Source organism: Clupea harengus, chromosome 15, assembly GCF_900700415.2.
Source record: "Clupea harengus chromosome 15, Ch_v2.0.2, whole genome shotgun sequence".
NCBI lineage: Eukaryota > Metazoa > Chordata > Actinopteri > Clupeiformes > Clupeidae > Clupea > Clupea harengus.
In genome coordinates, this window is record NC_045166.1 from 18777752 (window position 1) to 18793522 (window position 15771).

At 43.9% G+C, this 15771-nt stretch overlaps 2 protein-coding genes across 7 annotated transcripts; one reads left to right on the forward strand and one right to left on the reverse strand.

The window, feature by feature from the left end:
- Positions 1-334: 334 nt before the first annotated feature.
- Positions 335-14199, forward strand: ttbk2b (tau tubulin kinase 2b). 6 transcript variants are annotated; one of them, XM_012837547.3, is made up of 15 exons: positions 335-694; positions 1627-1767; positions 2282-2429; positions 2761-2834; positions 3314-3454; positions 4837-4941; positions 5050-5115; positions 5298-5390; positions 5632-5757; positions 6853-7010; positions 7094-7397; positions 8255-8469; positions 8851-9403; positions 9551-10173; positions 12056-14199. In XM_012837547.3, the coding sequence occupies exons 2-15, from the start codon at positions 1699-1701 to the stop codon at positions 12390-12392; spliced, it is 3012 nt and encodes a 1003-aa protein (XP_012693001.2). In that variant the 5' UTR covers positions 335-694; positions 1627-1698; the 3' UTR covers positions 12393-14199. The 6 variants fall into 6 exon arrangements, with proteins under 6 accessions (XP_012693001.2, XP_031437619.1, XP_031437617.1 ...); XM_031581759.2 differs by having other exon boundaries at positions 1630-1767; XM_031581757.1 differs by having other exon boundaries at positions 336-835.
- On the reverse strand, positions 14186-15697 carry churc1 (churchill domain containing 1). The gene is made up of 4 exons (XM_012837550.3): positions 15504-15697; positions 15156-15291; positions 14996-15066; positions 14186-14882 (listed from the first exon to the last, which is right to left on the reverse strand). Exons 1-4 carry the CDS (start codon positions 15540-15542, stop codon positions 14790-14792), a joined length of 339 nt encoding a protein of 112 aa, XP_012693004.1. The 5' UTR covers positions 15543-15697; the 3' UTR covers positions 14186-14789.
- Between the last annotated feature and the right edge of the window lie 74 nt (positions 15698-15771).

The following is a 15771-nucleotide window of genomic DNA, read 5'->3' on the forward strand; positions in this document are numbered from 1 at the left end:
TTTGCAGAACACTAACTATGATGTTCTTTCTACTTATCGACACTTTTCAAATTATTTAATAAATCAGTTAGAATCAGTATTTTCAATGGAAATTGGCAAAACATATAAATATTGATAAGCAAGCCCATTTTCACCCATGCAGGTGACAGGCAAGTTATGCATCAAAGTTGCAGGATTAGTACTAATTAGATATCGTCATTATTAACATGATTCGAAGATAAAACTTGGGGTAATTTGGGGATCTAGTAAATTGGAAAAAATGCCCGCCTTACTGAAGACTACGGAACACAAGCTGGTCCGTTAAATAAAATGACAGCCAGCCAGTGATACACTTTGATATCAATCAATCTGGATACATTTTATACAGTTGATTAACATGTAATAATTAACTCTTAATACGCAAACTAACACTTTAGCCGTTTTAGACTGTTTGTAATTCCCTGCTGAGTAGCTCCGGAGAAGTCTTAATAACGTGTGACGTAACAGCAACAGGGATCTTGTGTGAATGACTCGAGGAGGGAGAGGGGATAACCAGGCTGACGACCTCTTGGTCTTACGTTGTTCATGCTGCATTCACTGTAACGCACCAACCTAATGACAGCACCATGTCCTGTGGACAGCAATTCCCCTCAAGAAAAAACATTTTCGTCTGTTGCCTTAAAACTCCTGCCTTGGATTGTCGCTACTGAGGACGGTATGGGAATGGATCTTAGCTAGCTAGCTAGGATATATGGCTGCCTTGCTAACTTGATTGCGGTGTTGCTGCTTTTTATGCAATCATCCAGCAAACTGCATAGGCACAAAGCTTGCCGTATGCTGGACGATTTTGCCTCGGGTAAATACATTTAATTTGCCAGTTGTTTCGCGTTGCTGTGTTCTGTATGGATAGACTGTAAGGGAGACTGTTATTTTCACCAGCAGTAGCATAGGATACAGAACGTTGCGCTTTGTTGTCAAGGTAAGGTCGTCTTGTCGCCAGCTAATTTTAGCTAGCTAGCTTGCTAAACCCTTTAAGTGCAGCATCTCTGATCTGTGCCTTTAATCAATTTGACAACAGTAATTATAATAATCTTTATTTATATCAGCGCATAGTAAAATATTGCAAGGTCATTTCTTATCATGAAAGGGGCCTTAAAAAAATGTTTCAAAATCATTGTTGTAGACAGCCAGCTAATATTACCTAGCTATCGATGGGTATTGTCAGCAGATGCGCAAATCATATACTTGATACCCAGCATAGATGGCTGCATCTTGATGTGGACTCCTGCCTAGATTCATCTGGTGAATGATACAATGTTCTTATTAGCCAATAATTGCATGTTTGAAGACAAATTCTGTTTACAAACAACGTGAATGCATGACATCTTGACATTTCAGTTTGCTGATCGTGCATTTGTGCAGGCTAACATGAATCCATTTGCAAATTGTATTAGCGATACGTTTTTATGGGGGGGGGACGTTAACCGCAACGCACTTACAAATACTGTTTGACATGATTATATTGGCAACGTGCTGCATTGTGCATGGATCAGGGAGAAAAACTGTGGCAGTATCTTAACTTGTCATGTGATGATAACTGAGTGTAACTCTTTCTTGCGTGCACGCGTGTGTGTGTGTGTGCTGCAGTAGGCAGCCTGTGTCACTGATGACAGGTGCGGCGCGGGTCTGGGCGTGCTCAGTGCACTTGTGAACGTCAGGATGAGTGGGACTGGGGAACAGACAGACATCCTGTCAGTGACAGACCTGGTCAGGGACCGATGGAGAGTGGTGAGTTGCACCTGTTTTTTTGTTTTGTTTGTTTTTTCTTCAGATAATTCAGGGAGCAAACAAAACCCATCCTCTGTCTCTCTCTCTCACACACACACACACACACACACACATTCACATACACACACGCACACACACTCATTCATTTCTCTATAAACAATATTTGCTCTCTTTCTCTTGTCTTTTCTCTCCTGGGAGAACTGTAAGGGGTAAACTGCAGAATCAGCAAACTGGCCATGAATAAACCCATAAAGCAAAATAGTGTCTCTTCGAGTACAGGCTATTTCCAGGCCCAGTCATTGCAGCTGAGTCATATTTTCCATTTGGGAACCGGTTGTCTGAATGTGCAATTCTCCAGGGAACAGAAGTACAACTGGTCCAACATTCACAGTCATTCTGTGTCATAAGCACAGTACTACCTCACAACAGACCAACACCCACCCTCCCCTAACACCAATCTCTCTCTTTCCATGTAACTCCTTCTCACTCACCCCCTCCTAATATTCCTCCAAAGGTGAAGAAGATAGGTGGAGGGGGCTTTGGAGAGATCTATGAAGTGCTGGATCAGCTGAATCAGGTCAATGTTGCGCTTAAAGTGGAGTCAGCCCAGCAGCCCAAACAGGTCCTCAAGATGGAAGTGGCTGTGCTCAAGAGGCTGCAGGGTGAGCTTCTGGGTTGGGCCGGGCTGGTCAGAACTTTTTGTGGGAGGAGGATGTTTTTTTTTTTCTTTCTTTCTTTAACTCGCTCGATAGATCAAAGACAACTTCATGTAGATGTATTTTCATTTATAGACATATTTTATGTTGTGTTAGATATAACATAAAATACTTTGTTTTGGCATATAACAATGGGCTTCAGTTTTCAAAATAATATTTAAAACACTATCAGTTGTACTATCATTTAGGCTATAAAAAAACATTATTTTATTTTTCTTTTGAAATTTTACACCATAAAAGTGCCTGTAATCTGATATTTCGTTTCTCCCTTTCATAGGTAAAGAACACGTATGCCGTTTTGTTGGTTGTGGCCGCAATGACCGCTTCAACTATGTTGTGATGGAACTACAGGTGTAGTGTTTCTTTTAATGTTCCATGTCTAAGTGTTTGGCTCATTATTGTGTCTTTGAATGTGACTGATCCTGATCTTTTATTGTGATGTTCGTGTCTGACACTCAGCAAAGATACGAGAGATTATTTGATCTTCTTTTCAAATGGAAGTGTCAAGGATGTATTCACACCACACACACAAAGTTTTATTACTCTCTGTCCTCTAAAACTTCAATGGAATCATCCTAAGAATGTTCAATATGTAGACATCCTCAAGAGATGTCCTCAAGAGGCTTGTGTCTTCTTTTTCAGTGAATGAGGCTTCTGTTGGTGGTCTACATGTCATACTGTCAATCACATTAGAGAAGAAAATAACAATGAGTTTTTGTATTGTAAATGCAGAATGTTTTACAGCACATCACCCAAACTGAAACAGTATAGGTCAGTGTGTGTATAAAGGAGGAACCTCTGTGAATGTGTGAGTGTTGTTTCATTTTCAGGGGAAGAATCTGGCGGACCTGCGTCGGACCATGAGGAATGGAACGTTCTCTGTGTCCACCACCCTCAGACTCGGCCGGCAGATTCTGGAAGCCATAGAGAGCATCCACTCCGTTGGCTTCCTGCACCGCGACATCAAACCGGTAAGTCACTGAAATGGCCTGTCCAGGCAGAAATACTATGCTCATTGGTTCTGGTCTTTTGGCTTTCCACAATTTTTTTTTATTATTTGGCCTGGAAACCATGAATAGATGTTTGTTTGGATTATGGGTGTTCCTTATTGCTAAAGATGAAAATTAAATTGAAAGTGACTAAATTAGCACATAACAAACTCACAAACCAAGTAAAGACGTTGCTCTTGTAAGGCCTGTAATGTGACTTTTTGCTTAATTGTAGGATTGCACCATATTTTGAGGATTCAAATTCCAAAACTAAAACAATTCTCAACTGAGGGTTTCCTTTCAGAGGAAACTGAGCTTGAAAGCAATAGGCTGTCTACACTGCAAGGCCTTTACCTCTGATCCAGTCTAAAGTGACAATTAAAAAGGTGTGGTATCAAATCTGCACAGCGATAGAGAATTTTTTTCTTGGTTTAACTTGTTGTAAAACCTTTAGAAGAGCTTCGGTTTCCAAACAGGTCCAGCATCAGCACCGCCAGTTGAATTGGTCATTATGAGTATCGGAGACACATTTGTTCTGAAGTGATTAGCAAGACTTCCAGACCACTTGCTCAGGGGATTTAACAGTTGACAGCATGCTGTCCCACAATTTGATTGACATCCTCATTTTCCCTTTCATTATAATCTCAAATCTCAAAATACTGTATGGGAAAGAACATATGACCAAATATCAACATGATAGCGGGCCATGACAATCTCATTTCTGTAATTAATAAATATTGTGGCTAACAAGGCTCACTGGCTCTGAGTTTTTCGAAACGCACCCCAGCTCCTAGAGTTGCATTCTTAGTCAGCGTGCGTTGACCAGCACTGATCAAAAAAGTGCTTGGATGTGCTTGAGATTAGTGGTAAACTATCTTCGCTGTGGCTTCCTTGGCTTACACTGGACATTTAGTCTGCTCTTTTTGCCCAGTCATGTCCTTTCAGATTGATGCCCACAAAGCATCGCTGGCCACAATAGCCTGATTATCTTGTCGGCACAGACGTCTGATTGGGGCAGTTTACTGTGCTGAACGTCAGCGCAGGTGGCACTGGCATCCCGCCTGTGTCAGATGAGCCCGCTGTGGCTGAAGCAGCCAAACCTTTTACTGCTAGACATTCAGCAGACATAGTCCTTCTTAAGATTTAAGTAAGAACATACAATATAGACATCTCAAAGACTTGCACAGTGGTGAAGACATACAATGTAGACATGTTAAGCTACTTTCCAGTAGAAAGCCTTAGCACTTGGATTGCTGTTGGCATATGGCAGAAATACAGTAGCAAGATCAGAAAAACCACACCTGAGAAAGCCTGAGAGAATGTGCTGTGTTTCCCCTCACTTAATTAACTGCTCTTTTTTGCAGTCTAACTTTGCCATGGGTCGACTGGCCAGTACATGCAGGACGTGCTACATGCTTGACTTCGGCCTGGCAAGGCAGTTCACCAACTCCTCCCAGGAAGTCCGGCCGGTGAGAAATAATCGGACTTGTTTTGTTTTGTGTTTTACATTTTTTCCTCTCTTGCTTTCCTCACAAGCCTATTTCCTTCCATCTCCTTTCCTCCCTCTCTCTCCAAAGCCTCGTCCAGTAGCTGGTTTCAGGGGGACTGTGCGCTATGCGTCCATGAACGCCCACAAGAACAAGGTAAATCTGACTTGCTAACATTTTTGAACAGTTAAGACCTTTACACACACACACAAACACAAACACCCTTTGACCAAGACCAGGTCGTTTCATTTTGAGACAGAGATTGCCTAATTAGTTGTCTGAGTCATCAAGACAACTCATTCTCTTGCCCTTCTGTGACCTGCTTCTCCACTGAGCAGGAGATGGGTCGTCATGACGACCTCTGGTCACTCTTCTATATGCTGGTGGAGTTCATGGTGGGCCAACTACCTTGGAGGAAAATCAAGGACAAAGTAAGTCACCATATCTTACTGCTCTGAATGGTGAAATAATACTGGTGTTTTAACTTGCCAGTTTATAAATCCTGATGTTCTCATTGGTTGGTGTGAGGTTAACACAGGCCAGGACTGCTGAGTTTAATTTTTTTTGTCTTTTTTCATCACATGTGTACGCTGTGCAGTGGCTATTTTTAAGATCTTCATTTTTATCATTTGAACAAAGTGACGCTCCCTGCCCTGTCCCATCATCCTTTAGGAGCAGGTGGGTAACATGAAGGAGACCTACGACCACAAGCTCATGCTCAAACACCTGCCTTCAGAGTTTACCGTCTTCCTGGACCACATCTCCACTTTAGACTACTACACCAAGCCTGACTACCAGGTAGTGTGCATTGTTGAGTAAGTGTGTGCTTGCAAACCAGTAGCAATATGGAATGTGTGTTTGTGTGTGTGTGTGTGTGTGTGTGTGTGTGTGTGTGTGTGTGTGTGTGTGTGTGTGTGTGTGTGTGTTTTTCCGGGAATATCTTCTCTTGCCTAAAGTGCATAATGCCACAAAAACACATAAATATGAAATGAAGACTGAAAGGAGAAAGATGGGGCTCAAAGCTGTAGATGTGGAGCATATTTTATTATGATGATGATCCAGCGCTCACCACCACTCTGTGGGGTTCTACATTGTTTCCCATTAGCTGCTGTCTGCTTGAGTGGGAGACTCCCCTGGGCTTGTCTTGGGGATATTTATGTAGTCTTGAACTTTCATCTTCTTGCTCGAGTCGTATTTTTGTCGATTTACCAAACTGTCATATACTGGAGAACATGATGAAACTATCTCTGCTCCCTTTTCGTATTCTTCCTTCTCGTATGTCTCCCCTGATAGATGCAGATCATTAAACCAAAAAAAGACTTGAACACAAAGTAATTTGAACATAAGTCTTCTTTCAACCAGTTCAGTGTATGATGAACTGTGAGGTTTCATGCACCTTACTTTCCCACTTGATCAATACATGTCGATACAATTAACTGACCCACGTGGGATTCAGGGAATGTAAATGCCGTTTAACAGGCAGAATCGCCAGAATTATTTTTTTTTTTTTACAAATCATTTACTCTTGTAGTTACACTTGGCTGCACCCTTTGGGGGTATTTTGGTTAATTTGAAGTTTTCTTGTGTCGCCACTTCATGTCACGTCACACATCATGTCACAATAGAAGTGTATTGATGAGTCTGCAGTGGTTCAGGAAACTGTGTGGTCACCCGGGGTTCCTGATTTCAGGGAACTTCTGCCTGACTTCATGCCAAAGTGTCCTTGAGTAAGAGCTTTGTACAGCAGTGGAGCTGCTCTCCGTTTTACAAGTCTATGTGTTTGTGTATATTGTAAAATATGAAACATTTGTTGTGGTCTATGTTTCTGATATGTATGGTGGAATGGAATCTATGTAGTATTGAAACGAATGACAAAACTTGCCTGTTTTGCAGATGCTCATGTCCGTGTTCGACAACAGCATGAAGACTTACACTGTGCTGGAGAATGACCAGTATGACTGGGAGCGCAGTGACTCCGAGGGCCTGTTGAGCATCCAGACCCTGACCACAACCGCCCAGCAGCTCACCCGCCTCACTCCTGCATGCATGGGGTACGCCCATAAACCTTCCTCTTTTCATCAGCCAGCCAATCACAGTGTAATATTACTTGACTGACACTCCTCTCCTCCATTAGAATGGCCAACGCGTCAGTGGTGCCTGGAGACCTGCAGCGGGAGAACACGGAGGACGTCCTCCAGGGCGAGAGGTTGAGTGATGCCGATAACTGCCCCCCGATGCCGTCCCAGCATGCCCTGGGTGGTGACGTATGGGAGGAGATGGAGCGCACCCGGGACCGCAACCGCAACCACATGCAGCAACAGCAGCAGCAGCAGCAACAGCAGCAGCAGCAGCAGCAGCAGCAGCAGCAGCAGCAGCAGCAGCAGCCGCTCATCAGGAAGGTGAGGGAGGTGAGGCCAGCTGCCCTGCAGAGAGTGAAGGTGGGTTTGTGGGAATGTCGACAAGCGATGGCGCAGCGACAAGCAGTGTGGCAACAAAAAACAAACAATAAAAAGATTCCACACCGACCCCCGGCGTAGCACATTGTAAGAACTACCAAATGACACACTGGTGACAACAGCTCAACACAATGAATATTTCGTTGGATTTTCAAGTTTTGTACAGATACAGACCGTTTTTTTCAATCTGAGGCTAATCATTTTGATTACTTGTCATAGTAATTACAGAGGACTGGCTGCATTGGAGTACATGGCCACTTTGTGGAAAATAAAAGGGAGGGGCACTCCTTTGAGACCTCAACAATTTTGTAAATCGTTGTCATTTGGCGAGTTCGTATAGTATAAATGATTTGTTGTTGCAAAAAATCTAATTTGTTGCAGCACCATATCAGTCGACATACTATAAACCCACCCTCATAGAGAGTAACAATACACCAAGGAACATTTTGGGCAATTCTGATGGGCCAACATACAGTACTACAACAATGGACAGCTAGTGTCGATTGATTATGAGCAAATACAACCAATCATTGTTAAAGCTGAGTTCAGTCAGTGTTGTCAACAGTGTTGCCCATCAGCCTTGTCAGTGTCAGCCTTAGTGACTGGCAAATAAAGCCAATATTATATTCCAATGGTGTCACAGTCACTCTTCATTATTTTCAATGAAGTTGATGCATGTTGATCTGACAAGAACTGTGCGATGGACAGAAGTCATGTCCTATAACAAAACAGTGACCTGACTATTGAGTCCTGAAGATAAAATTCCTCAAAGCTTTGAGGAGAATTGTCTTACTCGGTGACACACCTCGGTAACCCGGTAACCACCTCGGTCTTCATAGGTGGCCAGCGAAGATGAGCGCAGCCAGAACCAAGGAAACCAGAGCCCCAACAGCGGGTCCATTCAGGGCTCTCCTCGTCGGGTGCGGTCGGAAACGGTTTTGCTGGACCGGATGGCGCCTTTGCTTCGTCGCATGAGGCATAGTCAGAGCATGGGTCTTGACAAGAGGCTCACTCCCGAACCCAAACCCACCATCGAGCGCTTCCTGGAAGCTTAGTGAGTACCATAGTATCATGTTTTGACAATACCCCGATTGCATCGTAATTGACCATTGTTATGTGTTCTGATGGTATATTTGGTTTAAACTAGGGGAATAGGTAGTGAAAATCTTCTGTGAAATGAATCTCAGCTTGTGAATTGAGTGTTAAAACGTAATTCTATATAGTAAGCACCAATGCTAATTAGTCTGAAAAAACGTTGTGCCGATGATTCAAGAACCCTAAACAGTAGGCAAGGATCCTGTAGTCCTGATTTTTTTTTTTTTCTTCTTTTTTCTGGAAATCTAATCTAGGAAACGGAAGCATAAATCTTGTGTTTTCTTCCTCTCCTATCCTCTCTCTCTCTTCTCTTCTCTTCTCTTCTCTCCTCTCTCTCCAGTCTAGGCAAACAGCGACCAGGCCTTGCCCAGGATCGAGAGCGAGGCTCCAGCCTGGGCAGCCTTCGAGGCAGTGGCGGTGATGAGGACCTCCAGCAGCTAGGGGGTGCCAGCTCCCCCAAGCAGGGCTCCCAGGGCTCCCTGGAGCAAGAGGAGGCGGCCAGCAGCGGTGGCTACGTAGCAGTCACCCTGAGCCCCGTGCTCCAGGTGGGAGACTCCCAGGAGTGGGTGATGGTGGAGCTGGAAGGGGGCAGCGGGAGTGGTGGCTCGGCCGTGTCCAAGCCTGAGGACGAGGAGAGATCCGGGGGCGGCGGATGCACACTGGGGCCTGAGGTCCTGGCCCGCACCTGGTCGGACCCGCTCCCTCAGCGCAGCATCGGCAGCACGAGCTCAGGCGAGCTGCAAGGCGTCCTCTGCCACACCTCCCCTCCCTACGGTCGGTTGCCGGGGTTACCCGGGTTGCAGGGGCTGTGTGGTGGGCTGACAGGGCTCAGGAGGCTGCCCACCATACCATCGACCGCTGTCATGCGCATTGGCCGCACTCCGCAAGAACAGGTGAGTCAGTGCCAACATGCCGCCAACTTGCTACAAGCTGTGCCATGTTAACCTCAAACTTAAAGTACTGATTCCATGCGGGATGGTGTGATAATGTACTCGCTTCCCTTTACTCTTTCTTTGTCTTTGTCTTTCTTTCTCCTATAGTTTGGTGAGCAACAGAAAGCTGAACGAGACAGCAGACAGGAGGAACAACCTGGAACCACAGAGGACCAGCACGAGAGGGAGCTTGGCCCGGACGACCCCCCCAGCCCCGCAGGGCCAACCCCGGATCCCCCGCCTGACAGGAACCCCCCAAGGGATACCCCCAAACTCACCTCTAAGGATGTTGAGGGAGAAAGTGACTCTGGGTTCCCTGACCAGGGCGACACGACAGCCGGCGGCATGGAGGGTACCCATCCCTCGGGGGCCACCCCGCCTCCCGCCCTGAGACGGGACTCCTCTCCCAGGGGGAGCCGGATCCCTGTGCGTGACCTCGACTCACCTACGCGCCGGCCCCTATCCCCTTCTCTCTCCCCGGCCATCTCCCCTTCCTGTGAACACTTCCCCTCTGTGCTGCTGCGTGACCGGCTGGTCCTGGGGGGTTCGGTTGGTGGGGGTGCCTGGCAGGTTGAGGACCCCCCCTCGCTGTCGTCGTTGTCTTCGTGGAGGAGCCGGATCCCACGGCCCCTGAGCCCCACACTGGCCCCGCCTGACGTGCAGGCTACCAACCGTTTCCTGCCCCGCCCCCCGCCAGGCAAACCTCCCCTCCGCCCCGCTGGAGACAACAGGTAAGAAACCCCAAACGCACCCACACATAGTAAACACACACACATAGTAAACACACACACACATACACATACACATACACAATGTGTAAAGTGTGTGAAGTACATAATAGCGTGTTTCCATTATGGGGCCAAAACCGGGCGAGCTAGTGCGTGCCAAGGCCAGTTGCGTCCCCATTGTCACTTCCGGGCTTGATCATGCCTTCTCGGGGCTAAGTCAGGGGCTTTTGGCCCGATGATCACCCTTGAGCCAAGCAGGGCTAATTGGTGCTTGAGGCATGTCGAGGTGAGAGGCAGGGTTAGCGGAGTCCGGTAGGAGAGGTTCAGCACCAAAATAAGTTAACTAGTCAATATCAAATAACCTGTATGCTACCAAATAACCTTAGTTTAACTTTTAGTTTTTTAATTGATAGATAGATAGCTAGATGGATACTTTATTAATCCCAAGGGAAATTTAGGTAATTTGGAGAATCGTTGGAGCTGGTCAGCACGCAAAATCAGCTCTCTGTTTATTATTTGGGCTCATAAAAATGTGCAATGGTAGCTTGATCAAGGATGGGAGACTGAACAAGTAATACAATTGTAATACTTTTGGTAGGTGTTGTTCTGACTAGAAATTTCAAGTTGCACAACTACCAGTGTACACATCAATTACAGCCCAAGTCTGTTACAACTTTATGAAAAATAAGAACTTGCCTTGGCTGTGACATGACACAGAGACTGTGCATATAATGTTCCACAACAGTGGTGGATCAAATCTCACTATATTTATACAATGTATACAATATAAAACACCGCTGGTTCAAATGAACACAATATGCACACTATGGATGGTTAATTACTATCAAATTCAGATTAGACGCAGATTAACGCTAATTAATTGCAAAGGAACGATTATAGCTAAATTAGCCCAGGCAATGCTGTTCCAGCCATGTTAAGAATAACCTTGTGTTAACATTTTAAATTTCTATTTTCTCTTGATCAGTGAATTGTTAATGACGTCAAACATAGTGGCATAAAAGTGGAGAAATTTCAGTTTGCACAACTACCAGGGTACTACCAATTACAATTTAAGAAATGGTGCGATTTTATAATAGTGTGTGTAATGATTTATGGCTCTAATTTTAATATATTTCAAATAAAAACACAGCCTTCAGGTTACCTGTGATATGGATTGATATTATTCTTGATAACTATTCCGGTAGCCTACACAACAGTTTTAGGGAAGAGAGGAATCTGACGAGTCTGTTAACCTTATAAGGCACTTATAAGGCTTTATTTGAGTGTGAACTGTACAGTCCACAAATGAAGATGAGAAACAGCAACTTTGGTTTCCCTTATATTCTTATATATTATATTCTCTTAATATATTCTGTCGTAGGTGCCTGGCATCCACACTCGGTCGCATGATATCTGAACTTCAACTTCCCAATCGCTTGTGAAATGGGGGACGTTTACCGCGAGGCAGCATTTAAGGGCAGGTTTTAGTGCAATACTGTTGGGCTATCGATAGAAGAAACGCAAATGTTTTCTGACCAGCAAATCCACATGCATTCAGTCCGAATTCTCATGCACTTTCAAATATTGCATCTCTGCTGCCTCCTGGCCTGAACGTGCTTTGATGTTTTTACTGTTTGGTTGCAGTTTGCTGAATCAACAGAGCCTTGGATAAGGTCAAAATATCAACTTAAGCTTGCTTAGAGCAGCAAGTTCTCTGACAAGCTAATGCAGCAATAGGGTGATTTTAGGACTGGGAGCTCTCACAGGAATATGCTGCAAATAAAGTGTCCCTCTTTTTCTCACTGTCGTCCTGTCTGTCTTCTCTCAATGTCTTTCTGTTTTTATTTCTCATCACTCTATCTTTGTCTCTTAATCTGTCTATCAGGCGCCGGCGTTACCGTATCCGTGCCAGCAGCACTAGCGACGCCGATCTCCTCGACAACCTCACCCAGCTGATGCAGGAGCGTGGAGGCCCAGCCACCCACTACAGAAGCCCCTCCTCCTCAGCCCTGCAGCGCTCCCTGAGCTCCTCCCCCTCTCGCCACGAGTCGCATGATGTTGGTGGAGTCTTCCTGGGACGCAGCCAATCGCCGTCCAGCTTTTCTGGGTCCCCGCCCCCTCTTCGCGCGGCCGAGCTGAGGGCCTATCGGTCGTCAGGGTACTGCCCCAAAGGCAGGCTGGGTAACCCTGAAGGGAAACTCGCTACCAAGCTGAGCAGATGAACAACCGTCCAACTTCAGGATGGGATGGACTGGGGGGGGGGGGGTCATGGGTAGCGGCACATGGCTCTATTCTAACTGTGGAATGTCTGGAAGAATTCTCTGGAATTGTAGTTTGAGCCTGAGCTGAACTTTCGGAAACACTAGTGACCAAGTTTGGACAGAATGCTTGGAACATCCTTGTTACTGATGATTACAACAATGACAATGGCGATGGCACTGAAGATGACACTGGTGTAAAAATGGTCCCTTGCCTTTTCAAACTCCTGTCAGGCACATGTGTCTTCTGCCACACCTTAGACACCTTGTGCTCCATTGTTTTTTCTGTTGATTTTCTATTCACTGTTTCTTTTTGTCTGTCCTTAAAATCACTCGATTTCATTCCTTTACACTACTCCTGAAATTCCTTTTATGGCTTGCCCTTGAAGGATCGTTGCACATCAGTCTTTTGCCAAAACCATAGAATTTACATCATTCTATGGTTTGTCAGCTCATGTATTTTAATTTTTTTTTAAATGCATTCTTTTTTATGTCTCCATTGTATCATATGTCATTTGTTAAAGTCCAAATATAATTTATTTTTCTTAGGAAAAGAGTTATTTTCTATTTTCATTGACTCCGCCATTATTGATCAGTGGATATCAATTGATCAGATGGCCATATGGTAAAAGTTCTGTATAGCCGTATTTGGTTCAATCAAGCATGTGTATATATATATGTATTTAAGGGAATGTATGTAATGTAAAACAGTATCATCTATAGAATGTATTTATTTATTATGGACATGTGTGTTACGGTACTTGACAGCTAAGCTCGGAATTGACAATGTGTTCTTGCTTTGGCAGCCACATATTCAAGCAGTCAGTTGTCTTAAAAAAAAAAAGAAAATGGTCAAGTGTCCTCTCCTCCATGCCTGCAGTCTCCCCCTGCCAAAGTACTGTACTTTGGGGGGAAAAAAACAAAACAAATGGGGAAAAAAGGAGATATTCCGCACCGTACATTTTTGAAAACTCTTTCCTTCTCCTAATATGAACACTAGCTAAATGTAGTCAATCAGTTATCGTTCACCGCAGTAGAGGTTACAGCATATATATATATATTTGAATCTGCACTGTTTTAGCAGTGCACTCATGTGACGCCATTGGCAAAATGCAGTTTATGATACTGGCCTTTTTAGAATCCCATTACCAGATCTAGTCATATTTAGAAAGCCAGAAGCCGTAACAGCATTTCATCCATATTTGAAATCCAGAACACTGAGGTGTCGCTCAGCTCTCCCTGAACTTGATTTAGTAATTTAAAAAGAGACGAGAGAAACCCTTTTTTGGTCTATGAGGTTATAAATACTGTACATTTTGTCAATAGGCCACATGCTCACTTCACTGTAATCAAACCACTCATGCTTACTGTATCTTACAAGGAAGATACTTAAAAAGGACATGACATCCTGTCTGAAAGACCTTTAGTCTTAATAGCTGTACAGAATCTCTATGTAAACTGCCAGTCATTGTGGCATCCTCAGCTATACCAAGTAGTATAGTGCTATATTTTTCCTTCAGTTGCCAGCGTTTTTCTTTATCATATATCACGCAAATAAACACATCTGATATGTTGGAATGTAAATGTGAAAGGGGAAAAGTGTGCATGACTGATTGCACATAAGTCACTGTGGTCATTAGCTTTTGTATTCATTTATACAACATCGATGTACTGTATATTGTCTGTACAAATCAATCTGTTTATTTTTTAAAATAAACTGCTCATGAACTGAAACATCAAGGAGACCAACAGTTTGGTTTAGATGAAAACATCCTGAGCCATTGTCTTTATTTCTTTACTCAAATTATCCCACAAAGCATACATACATACATATCCCTCTTGTTGTATGACACGCTAAACTGTTCAAAAATATTTTTAAAAAGTTGAATAATTCAGGTTGAGAGTAGGATTAAAAAAGAAACACTTATAACTTTTCTGCAGAATGTAAATGAAAATCTATGATTGGCCTCTGCTGTGGTCCTCTAAGGCTGTGTTTGCCTATTCTCCAGTTGTAATGGTCTGGATAGCTTGATAGCCGACTGTTCTGTATGGTACCTGTTCTAGGACAGAATTTCTCTCAAGTTCGAGTGCTTTCATGCGCTCATTCCAAATGGATTCAATCGCAGTGGAACCTAAAAAGCCACCTCTTATGACCTTTCAAGATTGTACCCCCAAGACAAATTGGTACAAGACTGGGAATGACCAGAGCTTTGGATATAAAAGCTTATGATGTCTCAATTTCAGGACATGTAGCAATGTTGGGAACAGCTACTGATAATGCCCACCTCAACAGGAGAGGTGTCGAAGAAAAACCTCCCAAACTATGCTAACTCGGTGTTAGAGGTGGTCACGAGAAGGCTTCTAAAAGAGTGGGGCCGTCTGTCTGGGGTCATCTGGGAGAACACTGATGGAATCTTCGGCTTTCCCACACAGCATACACAACATTGTGTATTCCTAAAACAAAATAATTGTTTATTTTAATGAATGGAATTAAAACAAAATTGCCCCAACAGCTACATTACAAAAAGGCCACCCGGTTATTAAAATCTCTAAAGACAAACAATTACCTGATAGTCATCCACGACCGAGAAGGTGTATTCATGGCGCGCTATGATGTGGTCGCAATTTTTACACATATCTGCAAAACCAACAGATGCAAAACTTGAAGCATCGTAAATATAAATGAGAGAAGTTAAAAATAAGCAGCAACTGTGTTGCAGCACTCACGCAGATAGGTGACAAGCTCCTCTCCATCCTCATCTACCGTGGTCTTACTGCTTATCATAACGAAGTCCCTCTGGTGACAATTAGCGCAGCCGACATAATTCATGAGGTAGGATCCATTCTCCAGACAAGTATTTCCCTGCGAGTATCAGTAGAAATGAATGAACACCAGCCTAACTTGAATATGTCAAACATTTAGTTCAAGACTTCGTGATGGTTACAGTTTCAGTATCAGGTGATATGCAGAAGTTCTTATGTGCTAGCTAATGTGAACTAGCGATCTAGCTGCTGCTGTTGCAAACTAAAGGTATCTAAATTTAAGATGATATAAATACTAAAAATACTACTCACCCTGTCCGGGTATTCTTTTTGTAAACAACCAGTACACATCGTCTCACGAAAGCTTGTGAAATTAATAACTACTATTTGAATTGAATCGTCTGTGTGTTTGCACAATCGCAACTAAACTACATCATGAATTCCTTACTTCCGCAAATCCAAACTAGAAATGAAGGGCGGGGCATACCGTAGATCTATATACAATATGTTAACGTGCAGTCCATGGTGGACATTCGTTTAGCTTTGTATACAATAGGATGTGGCGCAGCGGTTCTTTGCT

Excerpts from the sequence above, each read along its gene's own strand:
- ttbk2b (XM_012837547.3), top strand. The coding sequence starts at position 1,699 with ATGAGTGGGACTGGGGAACAGACAGACATCCTGTCAGTGACAGACCTG. Across the intron at positions 2,430-2,760 it reads TGTGCTCAAGAGGCTGCAGG|GTAAAGAACACGTATGCCGT; the intron begins GTGAGCTTCTGG and ends TCCCTTTCATAG. Across the intron at positions 4,942-5,049 it reads CCTCCCAGGAAGTCCGGCCG|CCTCGTCCAGTAGCTGGTTT; the intron begins GTGAGAAATAAT and ends CTCTCTCCAAAG.
- churc1 (XM_012837550.3), bottom strand. The coding sequence starts at position 15,542 with ATGTGTACTGGTTGTTTACAAAAAGAATACCCGGACAGG. Across the intron at positions 15,292-15,503 it reads AAAAAGAATACCCGGACAGG|GGAAATACTTGTCTGGAGAA; the intron begins GTGAGTAGTATT and ends TGATACTCGCAG. Across the intron at positions 15,067-15,155 it reads GGAGCTTGTCACCTATCTGC|ATATGTGTAAAAATTGCGAC; the intron begins GTGAGTGCTGCA and ends TTGGTTTTGCAG.